Genomic DNA, 20,548 nt, shown 5'->3' on the forward strand with positions numbered 1-20,548 from the left:
AGGACTTCTCCTCCAAGAACTTATCCAATCCTTTTTTAACACAGCTATACTAACTGCACTAACCACATCCTCTGGCAATAAATTCCAGAGTTTAATTGTGCGTTGAGTAAAAAAGAATTTTCTCCGATTAGTTTTAAATGTGCCCCATGCTAACTTCATGGAGTGCCCCCGAGTCTTTCTACTATCCGAAAGAGTAAATAACCGATTCACATCTACCCGTTCTAGACCTCTCATGATTTTAAACACCTCTATCATATCCCCCCCTCAGTCGTCTCTTCTCAAAGCTGAAAAGTCCTAACCTCTTTAGTCTTTCCTCATAGGGGAGTTGTTCCATTCCCCTTATCATTTTGGCGACCAGAATTGTACACAGTATTCAAGGTGCGGTCTCACCATGGAGCAATACAGAGGCATTATGACATTTTCCGTTTTATTCACCATTCCCTTTCTAATAATTCCCAACATTGTTTGCTTTTTTGACTGCCGCAGCACACTGAACCGACGATTTCAATGTGTTATCCACTATGACACCTAGATCTCTTTCTTGGGTTGTAGCACCTAATATGGAACCCAACATTGTGTAATTATAGCATGGGTTATTTTTCCCTATATGCAACACCTTGCACTTGTCCACATTAAATTTCATCTGCCATTTGGATGCCCAATTTTCCAGTCTCACAAGGTCTTCCTGCAATTTATCACAATCTCCTTGTGATTTAACTACTCTGAACAATTTTGTGTCTTCTGCAAATCTGATTATCTCACTCGTCGTGTTTCTTTCCAGATCATTTATAAATATATTGAAAAGTAAGGGTCCCAATACAGATCCCTGAGGCACTCCACTGTCCACTCCCTTCCACTGAGAAAATTGTCCATTTAATCCTACTCTGTTTCCTGACTTTTAGCCAGTTTGCAATCCATGAAAGGACATCGCCACCTATCCCATGACTTTTTACTTTTCCTAGAAGCCTCTCATGAGGAACTTTGTCAAACGCCTTCTGAAAAACCAAGTATACTACATCTACCGGTTCACCTTTATCCACATGTTTATTAACTCCTTCAAAAAAGTGAAGCAGATTTGTGAGGCAAGACTTGCCCTGGGTAAAGCCATGCTGACTTTGTTCCATTAAACCATGTCTTTCTATATGTTCTGTGATTTTGATGTTTAGAATACTTTCCACTATTTTTCCTGGCACTGAAGTCAGGCTAACCGGTCTGTAGTTTCCCGGATCGCCCCTGGAACTGCTGAATTACTTTGAATTGGGATTAAGAAAGTGACATTTAACTTGACCGTAATTTGAAATGTCATCTTGGAGCTCTCATTAGGGTGATGGAGAGAAAGTAAGAAAACTAAAAAATTAAAAAAACAGAAAAATACAAAAAATCTACCTTATAAATGGCCTGTGACCGACGGCCCGCAAATGCGCAGTAGAGACCAGCTCTACCGCGCATGTGCGGGCGAGCACGTCGCTCTGAGGCAGCTTCAAAAAGAAAAAAAATGGCGGCGTCCAGTGCAGCAGCGCGGCGGTACCGGCAGCGGGCGGCGACGGCGGTAGGCGACGGCGGTAGCGGCGGTAGCGGGCGGCAGCGAGGGAGGGAGAAGAGAGAGAGAGGGAGGGACGGACTGAGGGGAGGGAGGAGAGAGAGAGAGTGGGAGGGAGGAGTGAGATGAGGAGGGGGGGAGGGAGGGGAGGGAGGGAGGGATTGAGGAGGGAGGGAGGAGGAGAGGGAGAGGGGGAGGGAGGGAGGGGACTGGAGAGAGAGAGGGAGGAGGGGACTGAGGGAGAGTGAGGGAGGACTGAGTGAGTGAGAGGGAGGGGGGAGGGATGAGTGAGGGGGAGGTGATGAGGGAGGGAGTGGGACTGAGGGAGAGGACGGAGGGAGTGGGGACTGAGTGAGAGTGAGTGGGACTGAGTGAGTGAGAGGGAGGAGAGAGAGGGGGGAGGGAGTGAGTGAGACTGAGTGGGAGGGAGGGACTGAGTGATAGGAGAGGGAGGGTGGGGAGGAGTGGGTGAGGGAGGGGAGGAGAGAAAGAGGGGGAGGTGAGAGACAGAGGGATGTAGCCCGTTTTAACGGGCTTAACGGCTTGTTATATATATAGTAAACCGGACCCAAACCACAAAAAGAGTCTGGTAGAATACCGTGACCCTATGAGTAGTGGTCCTACAAAATTATTTGTTCATTGGATGGGATATTAGCTGGTACAAATTAATTAAACAAAGAAGAACCAGTTCACTGACAGTTGATGTATTGTTTACAATTTGGTGCCTGGAGTACAGATGGTGTTTTGAGAGCCACAGGTTGTGATTGATATCAAGTTAAATGTAAGACACTGATAAGACAGGCTAAGAGAGAATTTGAAAAGAAGTTGGCTGTAGAGGCAAAAATTCACAGTAAAAACTTTTTTAAATATATCCGAAACACAAAGCCTGTGACAAACTGAAGAGTAGTAAATCACAGGTGATTTACTACTCTTCAGTTTGTCAATCAGGCCTACCCACATCTTCTAGGTTCACCGTGATTTGATTCAGTCCATCTGAATCATTACCCATGAAAACCTTCTCCATTACGGGTACCTCCCCACATCCTCTTCAGTAAACACCGAAGCAAAGAAATCATTTAATCTTTCCGCGATGGCCTTATCTTCTCTAAGTGCCCCTTTAACCCCTCGATCATCCAACGGTCCAACTGACTCCCTCACAGGCTTTGTGCTTCGGATATATTTTAAAAAGTTTTTACTGTGAGTTTTTGCCTCTATGGCCAACTTCTTTTCAAATTCTCTCTTAGCCTGTCTTATCAATGTCTTACATTTAACTTGCCAATGTTTATGCTTTATCCTATTTTCTTCTGTTGGATCCTTCTTCCAATTTTTGAATGAAGATCTTTTGGCTAAAATAGCTTCTTTCACCTCCCCCTTTTAACCCATGCTGGTAATCGTTTTGCCTTCTTTCCACCTTTCTTAATGTGTGGAATACATCTGGACTGTGCTTCTAGAATGGTATTTTTTATCAATGACCACGCCTCTTGGACATTTTTTACTTTTGTAGCTGCTCCTTTCAGTTTTTTTCTAACAATTTTTCTCATTTTATCAAAGTTTCCCTTTTGAAAGTTTAGCACGAGAGCCTTGGATTTGCACACTGTTCCTCTTCCAGTCATTAAATCAAATTTGATCATATTATGATCACTATTGCCAAGCGGCCCCACCACCGTTACCTGTCTCACCAAGTCCTGTGCTCCACTGAGAATTAGATGTAAAATTGCTCCCTCTCTCGTTTGTTCCTGAACCAATTGCTCCATAAAGCTATCATTTATTCCATCCAGGAACGTTATCTCTCTAGCGTGACCCGATGATACATTTACCCAGTCAATATTGGGGTAATTGAAGTCTCCCATTATTACTGCACTACCAGTTTGGTTAGCTTCCCTAATTTCTCTTAGCATTTCACTGTCAGTCTCACCATCTTGATCAGGTGGATGGTAGTATACTCCTATCACTATAGTAGCAGTGCCTCTAAGTTTTGTTCTCTGCCTCCATCTGCTGGTAGGGATGCATAAACCTACTCGTCTGGACTGATCTGGGGTATGAAGAGGAAGATAGAGACATTCAAATATCTCAAAGGTTTCCATTCCAAGGAGTAAAATCTCTTTCAACGGAAATGAGGCTCTTGCATGAGGAGATGATAGTGAAAAAGGGCAGCCTCAGGAGTAATCTATAGAAATATTTGTTTACAGAGACTGTGCTGGATGCATGGAATGGCCTCCCAGTGGAAGTGGAGACAAAAACAGTATCTGAATGAATGAAAGCATGGGATAAATACAGGTGGGGGGGGTGATAGGAATTGTAAGGGCTACATAAATTGGATGGATAGGCTTTTTCTGCTGTCATGTTTCTGTGTTTCTAACTCCAATGCTGATTCATCTCTTGAGAATGGAGACTCATGAAAAACTGCCATCCAAGTGCTAGCCCCTGGATTTGGGCTCCCCCCAATGAATAAATGAAGCCTGTTGGGAAAAAACACGAGTAGATGTAAGGCAAGTCAAGGAAAAACAGCTGGAAAGCTATAAGAACAAATTGTCAGTGATTCTGCCTCAGCTCTGGATGATTTCTGGGAGGCAGGGAGGGAATCACCAATGAGGCTGCCACAAATCTGGACACATTTTACATGGCATAGATGCCCGGAATGGGCATTGAAGTAGTGTAGATATTAAGAGCTGTTACAATACTATACCGCATATGTGATAAAAGGCAGCGCATACCTGTGTGGTGGCTGTTATAGACAGCACAAAGGTGGGAACTGTTGAACAGCTGAGATTCAAAAGGCGACCCTAAAATAGGGTAAAAGAAAGAGAGAAAGGTTACCAGTCTGCACAGGCCGATGCCAAAGGGGCTCTCTCCGCAACTCTTCTTTTCCCAGCAAGGGGGGGTAAACACCTATTTAACCAGGTAAATCCCTTTGAAAGTTACCCCCAGAGTCTGAAGCCAGAGCTACACTGGGAGGAATTCCACAGTGTTATTTCATTAGCTGATAAGATGCATGACTGGCTACCTTTATTGATTTCATTAACCTGGAACACAAGAGTCTTAAGATAAAAACCCAGAGGCATTCTTATGCACTTAAAGATTTGGTGCCACTAGCCCCACGTTTTGATAATTAAACTCTTCTCCCCCCCCCCAGTAAAAACACAGATGATCTTGCTGGGCACCACCCTGAAGATGCAAGGTAAGAGCCAAAGTAGCCGATTCTTACCCCATCAGTGTTATGCTGCCAGTTTCTTACTGAGAGTTTTCACAGATTATTATTTAACCTTCCACCAAATAGGAAAATTGGTTCTTACCTGCTAATTTTCGTTCCTGTAGTACCACGGATCAGTCCAGACAGTGGGTTGAGCCTCCTGTCCAGTAGATGGAGACAGAGAAAAACTGAAAGGGTATCCTATATCAGGACAGTGTTCACCCTGTGTCCCTTCAGTATAAACGTTATCAAAGCAGACAACTTAGCAATTGAAAAAAAAAGTGGACCAGAAGATCAAGCAAGTAACCAACTGTATCCTTCAATTGAAAACAGGAAATTCAAACAGATAAGAATTCACTCTTACATAAAAAAACAATGTAGTGAGTACCTCCGGTGCCTTATATATATCAGATAGGAAGTAGACGGATCCAAAATTCTGTGAAAGAAACTTCGAGCGGACGTATCAAAAGTAGATGTAGTCAGGGCGGGAGTCTGGACTGATCCGTGGTGCTACAGGAACGAAAATTAGCAGGTAAGAACCAATTTTCCTTTCCCTGTACATACCCAGATCAGTCCAGACAGTGGGATGTACCAAAGCTTCCCTAAATAGGGTGGGGACAAGACAGTCCTGCTCGAAGCACCTGACTTCCGAAGGAGCCAAAAACTTGCACCTTCACATCGAGGCAATAATGATGAGCAAAGGTATGCAGCACCTTCCAAGTAGCTGCTCTGCAGATTTCCTGCGGAGAGACCGACTGACTCTGCCCAAAAAGCAGCCTGTGAACGCAGAGTGGGCCTTTAAGCCCTCCGGAACCATCCGGCCCCAACAGATATACGCCGACGCAATTGCCTCCTTTAGCCATCGAGCAATCGAAGCCTTGTTTCCCTTATTTGGGCCACTCCATAAGACAAAGATGATCAGAGACTCGAAACTCGTTTGTAACCTGTAAATATTGCAGTAGTACTCTTTTTACATCAAGGCGCCGTAGGTCACCACCAGGCGTGTTCGCAATTTCCTCAGAAGAAAAAGCAGGAAGTTCCACAGACTGATTCACGTGAAAAGACGACACAACCTTCAGCAAGAATGAAGGAACCGTCTTAAGGGAGACACCTGAATCAGAAAAACGGAGGAAGGGCTCCCTACAAGACAAGGCTTGAAGCTCTGACACCCTCCTGGCAGAGCAAATAGAAACGAGAAAAACTGTCTTAAGAGTCAGATCCTTAAGCGTGGCCCGCTGAAGGGGTTCAAAGGGTGCCTCGCAAAGAACTCAAAGCACCAAGATAAGGTTCCATGAGGGGCAAGTAGCCTGAACAGGCGGATTCAAATGCTTGGCCCCCTTGAGGAATCGAACGACATCTGGATGAGCTGCCACTGTGTAACCATCGATACTTCCTAAGAGGGACCCGAGAGCAGAAACCTGGACTCGCAAAGAGTTGAAAGACAAACCTTTGGAAAGGCCACTTTAGAAAGGCGAGAACCTGGGATACCGGTGCCTTGCACACTGGTACTCCGGACTCCGCACACACATTCTCAAACACTCTCTACACCCGAACATAAGCGAGAGAGTTAGAAGGCTTACGGGCCCGCAACAGAGTGGATATAACTTCTTCCTTATACCCCTTCTTTCTCAGTCGTCGCTGCTCAAAAGCCAGGCCACTAGACAAAAGCGATCCGCCTGATCGAAAAATACTGGACCTTGACGGAGCAGGTTTGGGAGGTGACCGAGGCGAAGAGGACCGTCTGTCGCGAGGTTCACCAGATCCGCGTACCATGCCCTTCGAGGCTTCTCTGGTGCTACGAGAATGACGGGCCCCATGTGGAGTTCTATTCTTCTGAATACTTTACCCACCAGAGGCCAAGGGGGGGAACACATAGAGAACGTAGAGGCCATAGAGACACATAGAGAACATAGAGGCCAGGTAAAGAACCAGGGCACCCACCCCTTCCGAGCAGGGCTCCTTCTGCGGCTGAAGAATCTGGGAGCTTTTGAATTGTTCAGAGTAGCCATCAGGTCTAAGTGGGGGATCCCCCACCTGCGAATGATCAGATTCATCGCCCCGGACAACTCCCACTCCCACTCCCTGGAGTCTAGACGTTGACGACTGAGGAAGTTGGCTTGAACATTCTCCTTCCCCGCAATCTGGGAAGCTGCCAATCAATCCAGGTGACGCTCCACCTAGGCGAGCAGGCTTGCTGGCTTCCAGAGCCACCGGACACTTCTGGTGCCCCCCTGTCGATTGATATAGGCTACCGTGGTGGCATTTGTCAGAGAGAACTCGCACCGCTTTGCGACGGATCGGGGCAGAAAGACCTTGAGTGCCAGTTGGACCGCTCGGACCTCCAGGCGATTGATGTGCCACTGGGATTGAACTGGGGACCAGCAACCCTGTGTAGACTGAGTCTGACACACTGCTTCCCAGCTGGAGAGGCTGGCATCCATTGTTACAATAATCCACTGAGGAGTTTCCAGGGGCATCCCCTTTAACAGATGGCGAGAGAGAGCCACCACTGTATGTCGGCGATGGTAGCATTGGAGAGTGGCAGAGGCACTCGAAACTCCTCAGAGACCGGTTTCCAGCGGGACAGCAACACTTTCTGTAAAGGACACATATGCGCAAAGGCCCACGGAACCAAATCTATAGTTGATGCCATAGAACCCAGCACCTGAAGATAATCCCAGGCCGTGGGGACAGAGAGAGATACCAGATGTTGCACCTGATCCATGATCTTGTGAGCGCACGAGTCTCGGGTACCGACACTTTGCCCATGCGGGTGTCGAAGTGCACTCCCAAGAACTCCAGGACCTGAGAGGGCTTGAGGTTGCTCTTGGAAAGATTGATTATCCACCTGAGGGAGGTGAGGACCGACAAGACCTGTTTGACCGCCTTCAACCCGAATGAGCCGTCGTCCAGGTACGGTGGACTAGGACCCCCTCCCACCGGAGGCCACCATTACAACCATCACCTTGGTAAAGTGCAGGGAGCGGTGGCAGACCGAATGGGAGCACCCAAAACTGGTAGTGTCGTCCCAGAATGTTGAAACGATAGGAACTTTTGGTGGTCCTGATGAATCGGGATGTGTAGGTAGGCCTCCGTACAGATCGAGAGAGGCGAGGAATTTGCCTGTGCGCACCGCCGCTATGACCGCCCTCAGGGTCTCCATGCGAAAGTGGGGAACCTTTAGCGTCCTGTTGACTCTCTTAAGATCCAGGATGGGACGGAAGGATCCGTCCTTTTTGGGGACAACGAGAGTAGATGGAATACTGGCCAGATCACTGCTCCTGAGGAGGGTCTGGGACTATGGCTCCAAGGGCTAGAAGCCTTGTCGAGAGTCTGGCAGACTGCCGGCCATTTCCGCGCCCTGCAGGGAGAGATTAAGTAGAGGTCCGGGAGGTCTCAAGCAAATTCTAAAGCGTAACCCTCTTTCGATCACCACAGTAATTTTGACCCATTCCTCAAGAAATAGGGACAGCCGACCACCTAAGTCTAGAACGGAGGAATGGGCCAGCCACATCTCATTGCGAGGGCTTTGCGGCAGAGCCTTGGTGGGTACCATCTCTGAAGGATTGTCATCCCGAAAGGACTGGGACCATGCTTGAGCTCTATTTATTTATTTATTTATATACTTTTTTTTATACCGAAGTTCAGGTAACAGAGTTACTTATCACTCTAGTGGAGGTGTTTTCGTTGAAAGGCACCTCTCGGCTTATTGAACCTGCGCTTGCCCCCTGAAGCGAGAGCGTGACAGAAAAAACAACCTGGACTATTTGGGGCGGTCTTCAGGCAGCTTATGAATCTTGTTATCGCCTAAGGATTTGATAAGCTGTTCCAGGTCCTCGCCAAAAAGCAACTTACCCTTGAAGGGAAGAGTGCCCAACTGTGATTTAGAAAAGGAGTCTGCAGCCCAATTCCTCAGCCAGAGGAGAAACCGCTGAGACCATGCTCTGGCTATGAACCCTGAGGAGATCGTTAGAGAGCTGCAGCTCCATAAGCCACCGCAGCTTCCAGCCGTTCTGCCTGTTCCGCCTCTGCAGACAGGAGGTCCTGGATGCTAAGTAATAGCTGAACCTACCTGAGACTTGCCCGCTGCATGAGACTGCTACAGACTGTTGCCCTAACTCCCAGTGCCAGAACTTCAAAGACCCTCTTGAGATGAAGCTCAGCTTCCGATCCTGAAGATCCTTCAAAGCCATGGCTCCTACCACTGAGATGGTGGTGCATTTGGTGACAGCGGACACAGAAGCATCAACTTTAGGTACCTTAAGCATCTCCAGACATTGGTCTGGCAGAGGATAAAACTTGTCCATCGCCCTTCCCACCCTGAGGCCTGACTCGGGAGATTCCCACTCCCAAAGCAGGAGCTGCATAAGCATGGGGTGGAATGGAAAAGTACGCGGGGGAGAGCCCTCAGTTCCGCCAAGACTGGGTCCACGGTGCGTGAAGTTGAGGCAGTGGGTTGCTCCTCCGGGGGGGACTTCAATGCCAAGTTCAGAATACTGTTCAAAGTTCTAACCATCACCCACAAAGCGATTTCCACATCACACACCTTTGGATCTCAAATTCCCTCTCAGATTGCACTTACCATCCAGGCCGGTAAGAGCAGCATATAAAGACAACCCTCCAGGTTCCCTTTCTAAAAACAACTTCAGGATTGAGAGCCCTCTCAGCGTCTGGTCCAAAACACTGGAATTCTCTCCCTCCAGACCTACGGCTAGAACACTGCCCGGTTACTTTTAAGAAAAGACTCAAAACCTGGTTGTTCAATCAGGCCTTTTCCCATTCAGATAATCCTCTGAATTAAAATTCCTCCCGTTCCCCAGCAGTATTACACCCTTCCTATTCATTTATATCTCCTTAGTCAAAAAAATTTCATGTCCAGATTTTTGCCCCTCTACTTAGCTCCTGTTGCCTTCACTACGGTTTCACATACCTATTCCTCACCCCACTAGCCGTTTATTATATTGTACAGTGACACCCTTATATGCCCCTCTGTTCCATGATTTCAATTTGGTGCAATACCTTAGCGTCAACCCCTAGTTTTCTGTTTCTTAGTTCAAGACCTAAGCCTAAGCCTCTGCGACCACGGATGTATTATATTTACTCTCTCTGGGACACTGTTTTCTGTACAAATGTTAAATGTTGTTCTGCTTGTTTGTTGGTTAATAAGATATTTATTATTAGTTCTTTGTAATTTTTCACATTTGAAGCTCTGTTAATGTTCTATGTAATTGCTTTCATTTACCGAAGCACCTGTTTTCTGTTCAATGTAAACCGAACTGATTTGTAAACCCTTACAAAGAATTTCGGTATATAAAACTGTTAAATAAATAAATAAATAAATAAATAAATAAAGTTCATCCAACACAAAGGGAATGAGTGGGTACAGCTCCTCACATTGAAACAGTCCTCAAAACTTGGGGATCGTCCCGTCGACAGGCAGATTCGGGAGCGCCAGATCGGAGTCTGGATCGGGATCCAGCAGAGGAGATAGTTGAGGAGGGTCTGGAGGATCCGGTATGCCAAGCACGGTCCTGACCCTATTTGTGCCCGGTAACTCTAGGGCCATGGGGCCCTGACCGGTGACCACCCGAGGAATCTTAGCGGGGGGGGGGGGGCTCGGGGAGGGATCATTCTATTCCTCCAAACTAGCCAGAAAAGATTTATGCATTAAAGTACAAATTCTGTAGAAAAAACAATGTTGAATCCTCCCAGGCAAGGGGGGGGGGGGGGGGGGGGAGAATCAGAAACTGGATCCGAGGAACCCACGGGGCTAAGATTGGGCGGCGAAGGGTTAAAAATCGGCTCTGCGAGACCCTCAGGGCTTGTATTAGAAGGGAGCTCCGGAGACAAATGACCGCCGTCCTGCGGTTTTTCGCAAGGGGGCCAGCTTAGGAACGCGCTTCACAGCCTGACCCCGGACCGCCGACTTAGCTGCCCAGAGGCTCCCTCCTCTCCGGGAAGGCATAAGGAGCAAAGCCCATCGTGGGATAGCCGAGAGGCAGGGTCCCCGCAGGCAAGGCAGGCCGAGGAACCGACATCCGCTCCGGGGAAGGATGGGGGGGGGGGGGGGGGAAGCACGCTTGAGCTAAAGAAAACGGCAGTGCCTGGCTGACACGAGCTGAAGCAAGGAAACAAGCCCTGCTACGCTCCTTCCCCTGTAAGTGCCGCAGAAAACACTGCCAATTGCCTTTTGCCTGAATCTGTTATTTCTTTTTTTAGGCAAGCAGAGGAAAAACCACCACTCTGCTATAGAACATAGAACCCGAGGCAGGAGTCTCTTCTGGGTCAGACTAGGTAAGGAGGGGGAGTGACTGGACCACCAGTATCACCCCAAGCAGCCAGGCTGGAGGTCACCGGGAAAGAGGGTCCCAGGCTGAATACTCAAGGGAACAATCCCCCCTGGGACCCAGTAAGAGTTAGGAGACAACTCTGTCTCCCTTTGCACAGATTTTTTTTTGTTTTTTTTAAAAATGGGAATAAACAATATTGCTTGATCCTGTATCAACCCAAAGGAAAGAAGAGAAAAGGAATCACCAAATAGAAGAAAGATAGATGACGCTAGGGAACTGCAGGTTCAACTGCCTGCATCTGCTGGAGACAGAGAAATACTGAAGGGACGCAGGGTGAGCACTGTCCTGATACAGGATACCCTTTCAGTTTTTCTCTGTCTCCATCTGCTGCACAGGAGGCTCAACCCACTGTCTGGACTGATCCAGGTACATACAGGGAACTCTCCATATAACAAAAAATAAAAAATAAACTGTACAGAGACCATAGAAGCTGTCACTTTTAAACTGCCTTTGGGTATTTTGCACCTGCAAGCACATTTTTAAAGGGGGAACTCCCTGTGCAAATTCAGCTTCCTGGGTCCTTCAGTGCTTGGTGAAAAATTCACATGTCTTTTGCTAGCTTAGTCCATTAGTTTTGCAGGTACCTGCACTAATGCTCAGCTTTTTATTTTACGCAGAAAACAGTAACGTTACACTGAAAATTAAATCCCTCAACGCACAATTAAACTCTGGAATTTGTTGCCAGAGGATGTGGTTAGTGCAGTTAGTATAGCTGTGTTTAAAAAAGGATTGGATAAGTTCTTGGAGGAGAAGTCCATTACCTGCTATTAAGTTCACTTAGAGAATAGCCACTGCCATTAGCAATGGTTACATGGAATAGACTTAGTTTTTGGGTTCTTGCCAGGTTCTTATGGCCTGGATTGGCCTCTGTTGGAAACAGGATGCTGGGCTTGATGGACCCTTGGTCTGACCCAGTATGGCATGTTCTTATGTTCTTATTGTTGCGTCCGTTCTGAGATGGCTTCAACCTCTGTCCCTCACCTTTCTTCCTTCTCTCTCCTCAAGCCTTGGGAGGATGGCTGCTGCCGCGACTTCATGCCACTCTCTCCGGCATCCCCGGAGCGGCAACGGCCACGGCGTTCGCCATGGATTTCCTGTGGGCCTCTTAGGGTGCGCATGCACTCGCCACCCACGTCATGGCGGGAACCTCAGGGGCGTCCCCTCCGAGTGACGTCAGCACATCCGGGTATTCGTTTGCTAACAATCAGAGTTAGCAAGGATTGGAATAGCTCCGGTCCAAGCTGCTCTGCCTTCTCTCTGCCCTTCAGGGTAATTCATCGCTAACCTGGGTACCTGCTCCTCGGGGGCCCTTATGCTCTCTTACAGGTACCAATCTGGGATATCGGGTACTCGCTCCTCGAGGGCCTGCTCTTCCTACTCTGGTGCCTTCCTCATCTACTTCTGCCTGCCAGGATCTTCCTCAATACAGCTAACTACTCAGTGAGTAACTAACCTTATCAGTCTGTCTCACCTCCAGCTTCAGCGCTCAGAGTCTGCATCCGGGACTTTCCTCTACTACCCTGCGCTGCCTACCATCTACTCGAGTGAGGGACTGGTCTCCTCTGCTGAGGACCCCTGGACTGCTTCTGCTGGGTTACCTTCACCTCTGTCCACCCCGGGCAGTGCCATCGAGCTGTACAATAAACACGACTTCTCTGTGTCTGCGTGCACAGAGTCCAGCCTAGCACTGCGGCTCCTCACGGGGCTCCTCCCCATGGGCGTGGCCATCACCGCGGTACCCAAGAATCCACTCCAATACCTCAAAACCATAACACTTATGGGATTCAAGGCAGATTCTGAACCTTTTTACTGGATGAATGTAATCTTCCTGATGGTTCACTGGGGGCCTGGAGCGTCTCCTAAGCTCCAGGCTTCAGGCTTAACCCCTAACCCCTCCTCTCCAAAATTCAAATCTAGCCCCCGGAGGCCAGGATCCCCACCCTAGCCCACCCCAGGCCCCTCTAACTCACCAAATTTATCTTGGTGGTCCAATGGAAGCCCAAAGTATCCCCTAGGCTCCAGGCTCAGCGGGTCCAAGCTCTATTGAACATCTAAGATCAATCAAACCCCCCTCTACCCCTGCCTTCCCAGTTCTCTCTACACTTTTTCACATACATACCCACCCACATGGTTCTCACACACCACACTACCATGGATCTCTCTCTCTGTCCCCTACTATCTCCACCATTCCAACCTCTTACATCTGATGTGGAACACATGGAAGTGTCAACCTTGGCCGAAAAAGTGCCAGATACTCCAATTTTTAGGGAGTTGGGGGGGTGCTTCCCCCCAGCATTCAACTCCTTCCTCAACTCCAATATTCACCCCTTTTGTTCTGCTGCTTCCAAACATACCCTCTCCTTCCCTGCCCACAAATCATTAACATGAGTCACAGCTCACCTGACTGGTGCTCCAAAATGGTTTTCGCCATCAACTGAATCCTGGGGCACAAAGGAGCTGTGGGCTCCAGCCCCTTCCTCCTCCCTCTCCTCGCCCTATGGCAACAGGCAGCGGATGAGATGGGGAGGGGCTGGAGCAGGGAGTAAAGTAGCTTTTCTCTGCTGTGCATCTACATTCCTGCCTGAAAAGCTTGTGTTGTGCGCTTTTTTAGACTACATATGTTTATGTGATTTGCCATGAACAGGGGATGTGAACAGAAAGAGAAATTGGTTCTTACCTGCTAATTTTCATTCCTGTAGTACCATGGATCAGTCCAGACTGCTGGGATGTACCAAAGCTTCCCTAACTGGGGTAAGACCTGGAGAGTCCCGCTCGAATGACACTGCTCCCAAAACCGCTGACCTCTGGGTGCCTGGACATCCAAACGATAATGTCTGGCAAAAGTGTGCAGAGACTTCCAAGTCGCTGCCCTGCAAATTTCTTGCGGCAATGCTCTGCCCAGGAAGCAGCTTGTGATTTGATCGAATGCGCTTTTAGACCATCCGGAACTGGGCGGCTGCAGCATATAGCCTCTTTCAATCAACGGGCAATGGTAGCTTTAGACACCTTATGTCCTTTCTTTGCCCTGCTCCACAGAACAAACAGATGGTATTGGTGAACTCAAGGTAACAAGAGAACTTACTTAACGTCTCAATTCTCTAGCATGAGGAGTATCTCGATCTAAATCCGGGAAGGCAGGAAGTTCCACCGACTGATTTAAGTAAAAGGCTGATATGACCTTCGGAAGAAAGGATGGAACCGTCCTGAGTGATACCTCAGAATCAGAAATGTGTAGAAAAGGTTCCCGAACAGGAAAGGGCCTGAATCTCAGACATCCTCCTAGTGGAGCAGATAGCCACCAAAAATACCATCTTTAGGTTAAATCCTTCAAGGTAGCCTTCTTGAGGGGCTCAAAAGGAGGCTCACACAACACCCGGAGCACCAAATTAAGACTCCAAGAAGGACAAATGTATTGGACCAGCGGGTTCAAAAGCTTCACCCCTCTCAGAAAACGGAGAGGGGTGAAGCTGCCAAAGACGTCCCTTCAATCTTGCCTCTAACACAACCCAAAGCCGCCTCTATCTAACACATGCCAGACACTTATGGACACAATGGTAGCACTAGGATTCATACAAATAACGGACAAACCGACACACAAAGCCGGACACTCTCTTGATCTAACGTTCACCAACCCACAACTGCTTAGAACATATTAAAAACTGACTACACACAAATTCCTTGGTCAGACCACTTCCTAATTCAATCCAACATCAAATTCCTTAAACCACAAACAAAACAAAACTTAAAACCTATAGAATTTAAGTATCTACCACCTTATAATATTGAAAAACTAAAAGACGAACTAGAAGATAAATTTACAGATCTTGACTATAAAGACACTTCAGCAACGGAAGCATGGTTAGACACAACCAACAAAATAGCTGATGAAATAAACCCCATCAAATTATACGAAACAAAAGAACAAAACAAAATAATCCATGACAACACGAAAAGATAAAAGATAGAAAAAGAAATCTCAGGAAAAAGGAAAGAATGGGAGAAAATACAAAACTGAAACTCTAGCTAAATTCAGAAATCACCTAGCATTTACAAACACTAATTCTTGATGCTAAGAAAAAATATTACAGCAATAAAATAGAAAAGTTTGCTAATAACCCAAGAACTTATTCAACCATAGGCATCGAATCTCACCAATGACAAGTTAGAATCACCTCAAAACCTGCCAGAACTAAGATGTAACAAACAGCAAAATTCTTCAGGACAAAATTACAAATTTAAAAACCAAAAACACCAACACCACTAAACAAGAAATCATAATGCAAAAAGAGATGTTAAACAGTGGTCCTCATTTAATGAGATATTAAACTGGAAGTAGAATCCATACTAAAAAAATTAAACCCGGCTCCTCATATAAGGACTCACTACCAACATTCGACATAAAAAAGCAGCTAACCATCATCTCCCCAATATTAGCTAAGATTAAAAACCTTTCCTTAGAAGAAGGAATAATGCCAGATATATTCAAAGGGGCAATTATAAAACCAATCATAAAGAAAAAAAAAAACAGTGACCCCTTGTCCTAAGCAACTACTACCGCCCAGTCCTCAAATCTCTCCCTTTATTGCTAAACTAATAGAAACAACTGTACAGCAACAACTAGCTGAACACTTAGACAATAATAATACTATATCATCACAACAAGGATTTTGCAAATACTACAGCATGGAGAGACTCTGCTGCTCTCACTAACAGACATATTCTAAGAGGTTTGACAGCGGAAAACATTACATTCTAATAATGCTAGACCTATCATCGGCCTTTGACACTGTAAATCATAAAATTCCACTTAAAAGACTAGAAGAAATTGGGCTACAACGGCACAACATTAAACTGGTTCAGCTCATATCTAAACAGATTCTTTCAAGTTCAGATCAAAGACAATATCAGAAAAATTTAATCTCGAAACAGGAGAACCGCAAGGATCAGCCTTGTCCGCAACTCTATTTAACATATACATGCTGCCTTTATGCCATCTACTAGCAGGACTGGGCATCATATATGCAGGATGACATTCAACTAATCCTACCAATTGAAGACACTACAGAGAAAAACGTTAAACCTAGCTAACATGTACCTAGACATCATCAAACAGCTGCTAAACCAAATGGACCTTATTATTAACATTGAAAAAACTGAATTTCTACACTTAGAATGGAAAAATATAGAAGTCATTCAATCACCAATAACTCTGAAAAAACAATCAAAACTAGAGCTAGCTGTAAGAGTATGGAACCTAGGAGTAATAATGGACCCAGAAATCAATCTAAAACAGCACATATCACTAAAGGAAAAAGAAGGCTTATGCAAAACTCATGATTCTCAGGAAACTAAAACCCCTATTAATACCAGTAAACTTTAGAACAGTGCTCCAGGAACTAATTTTCTCAAGCACGGATTACTGTAATGCACTGTTTACTAGGACTTCCAAATACAACATTAAGACCCACTTCAAATTCTACAAAACACAGCAGCTAGAATACTAACTGTAAAAGAAGGAGGGACCACATCACGGAAACTCTGGCACAATTACACTGGTTACCCATAGAACACAGAAAACAGTACAAAGACCTGTGTACAATACATAAATTAATACACGATGAAAAAGCAGACTGGCTGAGCACAGCATTACGGGTACACGTCCCACATAGAAATCTAAGATCAGCTAACAAAGCTCTCTTAACCATTCCCCCTCAGTAACAACAGCAAGACTAACCCAAGTAAGAGAAAGGACTCTATCCTTAGCTGGTCCTACTCTCTGGAACACTATGCCACTAGAGATCAGATTACAAAGAGACCTCAAAACCTTTAAAAAGAGTTTAAAAACCTGGTTTTTTAAACAAGCATTCTACAAAGAAAGCGGAGAATAGAAAGTATGCAGGCACAGGCAGAAAAACACCAAGCACACAGTAATGCTCTCAACACATGCATTACAAAAGGATTTTTGTATCTCACAGTTTAACTTAATAGTATTACACAGAACATGAGAATTATACCTGTAAAGAAGTAACTTACATGTATATATGGTCAAATCTAACTCACCCTTCAAACAAGTTTTTAATTAGACATGATGTAACTGAACCCTTTGGCATTTGTTAGAATGTACCAATGTACACATTCACCTACTGAATTTATGTGCCTATATGTAAACCGTTGTGATGGTATATAACAGATTTTTAAATAAATAAACAAACAAACAAACAAACTTGCACCCGGAGAGAACTAAAAGACAACCCCTTACTGAGTCACTTCTGTAAGAATGCAAGGACTTGAGGTATCAAAGCCTGACGAGGGAGGATCCCTTGCTCGACACACCAAGAATTAAATACTTTCCATACCCCGACACAAGTTAGAGAAGTAGAATTCTTTCATGCTCGTAAGAGGGTGGATATGACCTCCTCAGGATACCCTTTCTTTCTCAATTGCCTCCTCTCATAAGCCAGGCCGCAAGACAAAAGCGATCCGCCTGGTCGAATAATACTGTACCCTTACGCAGCAGGTTTGGAAGATGACTTAGGCGCAGAGGACCGTCCACAGCCAGGTTGACTAGGTCCGCAAACCATGGTCTCAAGAGCTACTCCGGAGCTACGAGGTTAACCGTCCCTGGGTGGGTCTCTATTCTTCTCAGAATCTTGCCCACGAGAGGCCATGGAGGAAACGAAGAGGGGAATGTCGCGGGGCCAAGGACTATGGCATCTATTCCTTCCGCCTCATATTCCCTCTTGCAACTGAAGAAGCATGGTGCCTTTGCATTTCTCTTAGTCGCCATCAAGTCCAAGCAGGGAGTGCCCCACCGATGAGAGATGAGTGTCATTGCTTCCAAGGACAACTCCCACTCTCCGGGGTCCAGACGTTGACGACATAGAAAGTCCGCTTGCAAGTTGTCAACCCCAGCTATGTGAGAGGCAGCCAACCGAGCTAGATGTCGTTCCGCCCAGACCAGCAGCTTATCCACTTTGTGCCCCCTTGACGGTTGATATAGGCCACCGTCGTCGCATTGTCTGACAAGACTCGTACCGCCCAATGGCAGATGAGAGGAAGTAATCTCTGCAAAGACAAGCACACCGCCCTTGTTTCCAGGCAATTGATGGACCATTGCGCCTCCTCCCATGACCACTGGCCCTGGGCAGACAGATTGGCACAGCACCCCCAACCGGATAGACTGGCGTCCGTGGTTACAATCACCCACTGAGGGACTTCCAGGTCTACGCTCCGCTTCAAGTGGTCAAGGACAAGCCACCAACCAAGACTGGATCTGGCGGACTCCATGAGTGGCAAAGGTACCTGGAATTCTTCCAACATCGGATCCCAGCAAGAAAGCAAAGTTCTCTGTAAAGGTCTCATATGAGCGAAGGCTCAGGGGACCAATTCCAGCGTGGACACCATAGAGCCAAAAACCTGCAAGTAATCCCAAACCCTGGGTATGACAGTGACAGAAGAAGTTGAACCTGAGACCTCAGCTTGAGAATCCGCTCCTGCATGAGGAAGACTTTGCCGACCCAAGTATCGAATTGTGCTCCCAAGAAGTCCAAGTCCAAGGAAGGAAGGAGATGGCTCTTGGGATGATTGACAAACCAACCGAGGGAGCGTAGACGATGTAATACCTTGCATACTGCTAGCCTGCAGAGGTCTTCAGACTTCACCCGAATGAGCTAGTCGTCCAGGTATGGGGTAAACCAATATCCCCTCCCGCCGGAGGGCTGCCGCCACCACCACCATTACCTTGGTGAAGGTACGAGGAGATGTCGCCAACCCGAATGGGAGGGCCCAAAACTGATAATGCTTCCCAAGGATCATGAAGCGCAGAAACCTTTCATGATCCTTGTGGATTCCGATGTGCAGATATGCCTCCGTCAAATCCAGTGAAGCTAAAAACTCCCTGGTGCGCACCACCGCGATGACTGAGTGCAGAATTTCCATATGAAAATGTGGCACCTTGAGGGCTTTGTTCACCTTTTTCAGGTCCAGAATCAGACGGAAAAAGCCTTCCTTTTTAGGGACCACGAATAGATGGAGTATCTCCCGGCCCTGTACTCGACAGGGGGAACTGGAACAATGGCCCCAAGATCTTCCAGCTGGCGAAGGGTCTGCTTCACTATCTGTTTCTTCACAGGGGATCCGGAGGGAGAAACCAAAAACAGATCTCGCAGAGGCCGAGCAAACTCTAAAGCGTAACCGTGTTCTATGATGTTTAGAACCCACTGGTCCAATGTTATTTTGACCCACTCCTCGTAATACAGGGAGAGACGAACCCCTATAAGTGGGACGGAGGAATGGGTCGACGCTATCTCATTGGGAGGACTTGGATCCCAAAGTGCCCTGGGTAACTCCATCGTGGGTAGATCTGCGTCCGCGAAAGGAAAGAGACCAAGTCTGGGGTCTCGCAGATGGCTGCCGCTGTCTAAAGGAAGGAGCCTATTCTGATGCAAGCTACGCTGACCCCGAAAACGAGAGCAGGAAGAAAAGAAATTCCTGGGACCCTTAGGCTTGTCTCCAAAGGACCTTATGTACCTTATTGTCTCCAAAGGACCTTATTAGCTGTTTCAGATCTTCTCCAAAGAGGAACTTGCCCTTAAAGGGGAGTGCTCCCAGCTGAGACTTTGAAGAGACATTGGCTGACCAGTTGCGGAGCCACAAGAGCCTCCTGGCTGAAACCGCTGACACCATAGCCCGGGACGAGGTATGGAGAAGATCATATAAGGCATCTGCACCATATGCCACTGCTGCCTCTAAAACACTCAGCCTGCTCTGCTTCCTGAGCAGAAAGATACCTAGCACTGAGAAGCTGAGGGACCCACCTCAGGCTCGCTCATTGCATCAGACTGCTACAGACTGCTGCCCTGACACCGAGCGCCAACACCTCGAAAATCCTTTTGAAATGGACCTCGAGCTTCCTGTCCTGGAGATCTTTCAGAGCCACTGCTCCTACCACTGGAATAGTCATCCGTTTGGTGATAGTAGACACCGAAGCATCCACCTTCGGAGCTTATCCATAGCTCGTCCCACTCGCAGGCTCGCCTCCGGAGTATCCCACTCCCGGAACAGCAACTGTAGGAGCATGGGATGGAAAGGAAAAGCCCTAGCTGGACCCCGTAAGCCTGCTAGGACCGGGTCCACTGTGTCGTAACCCGGAACCTCCAGAGGGGGCGCAATACCCAGCTCGGCTAGGACATGCGGAATCAACGCATGGGTTTCGCAAACATTACAGTACTGAAACTCTGTTATTAGCTTTATCTGATAATATCCTAAGAGGTTTTGATACAGGAACACACTACATTCTAGTTCTATTAGATCTCTCCGCAGCATACAACACAGTAAATCACAAAATTCTACTCAATAGATTGAAAGAAATAGGTCTCGCTAATAAAACAATAAAATGGTTTGAATCATATCTAAACAATAGATGTTTTCAGGTACAAATCAATAATACACTCTCGGACAAAGTCACAC

At 46.8% G+C, this 20,548-nt stretch overlaps 1 protein-coding gene across 2 annotated transcripts in view; it reads right to left on the reverse strand.

Moving 5' to 3' along the window:
* Positions 1-20,548, reverse strand: part of AHCYL1 (adenosylhomocysteinase like 1) — a 130,370-nt gene that overhangs the window by 26,876 nt on the left and 82,946 nt on the right. For both annotated transcript variants that reach the window (XM_029574187.1, XM_029574185.1), the window contains exon 14: positions 4,255-4,323. In XM_029574187.1, the coding sequence (XP_029430047.1) occupies positions 4,255-4,323 (69 nt within the window). The remainder of the gene's footprint in view (positions 1-4,254; positions 4,324-20,548) is intronic.

Source organism: Rhinatrema bivittatum, chromosome 12 (genome assembly GCF_901001135.1).
Source record: "Rhinatrema bivittatum chromosome 12, aRhiBiv1.1, whole genome shotgun sequence".
NCBI lineage: Eukaryota > Metazoa > Chordata > Amphibia > Gymnophiona > Rhinatrematidae > Rhinatrema > Rhinatrema bivittatum.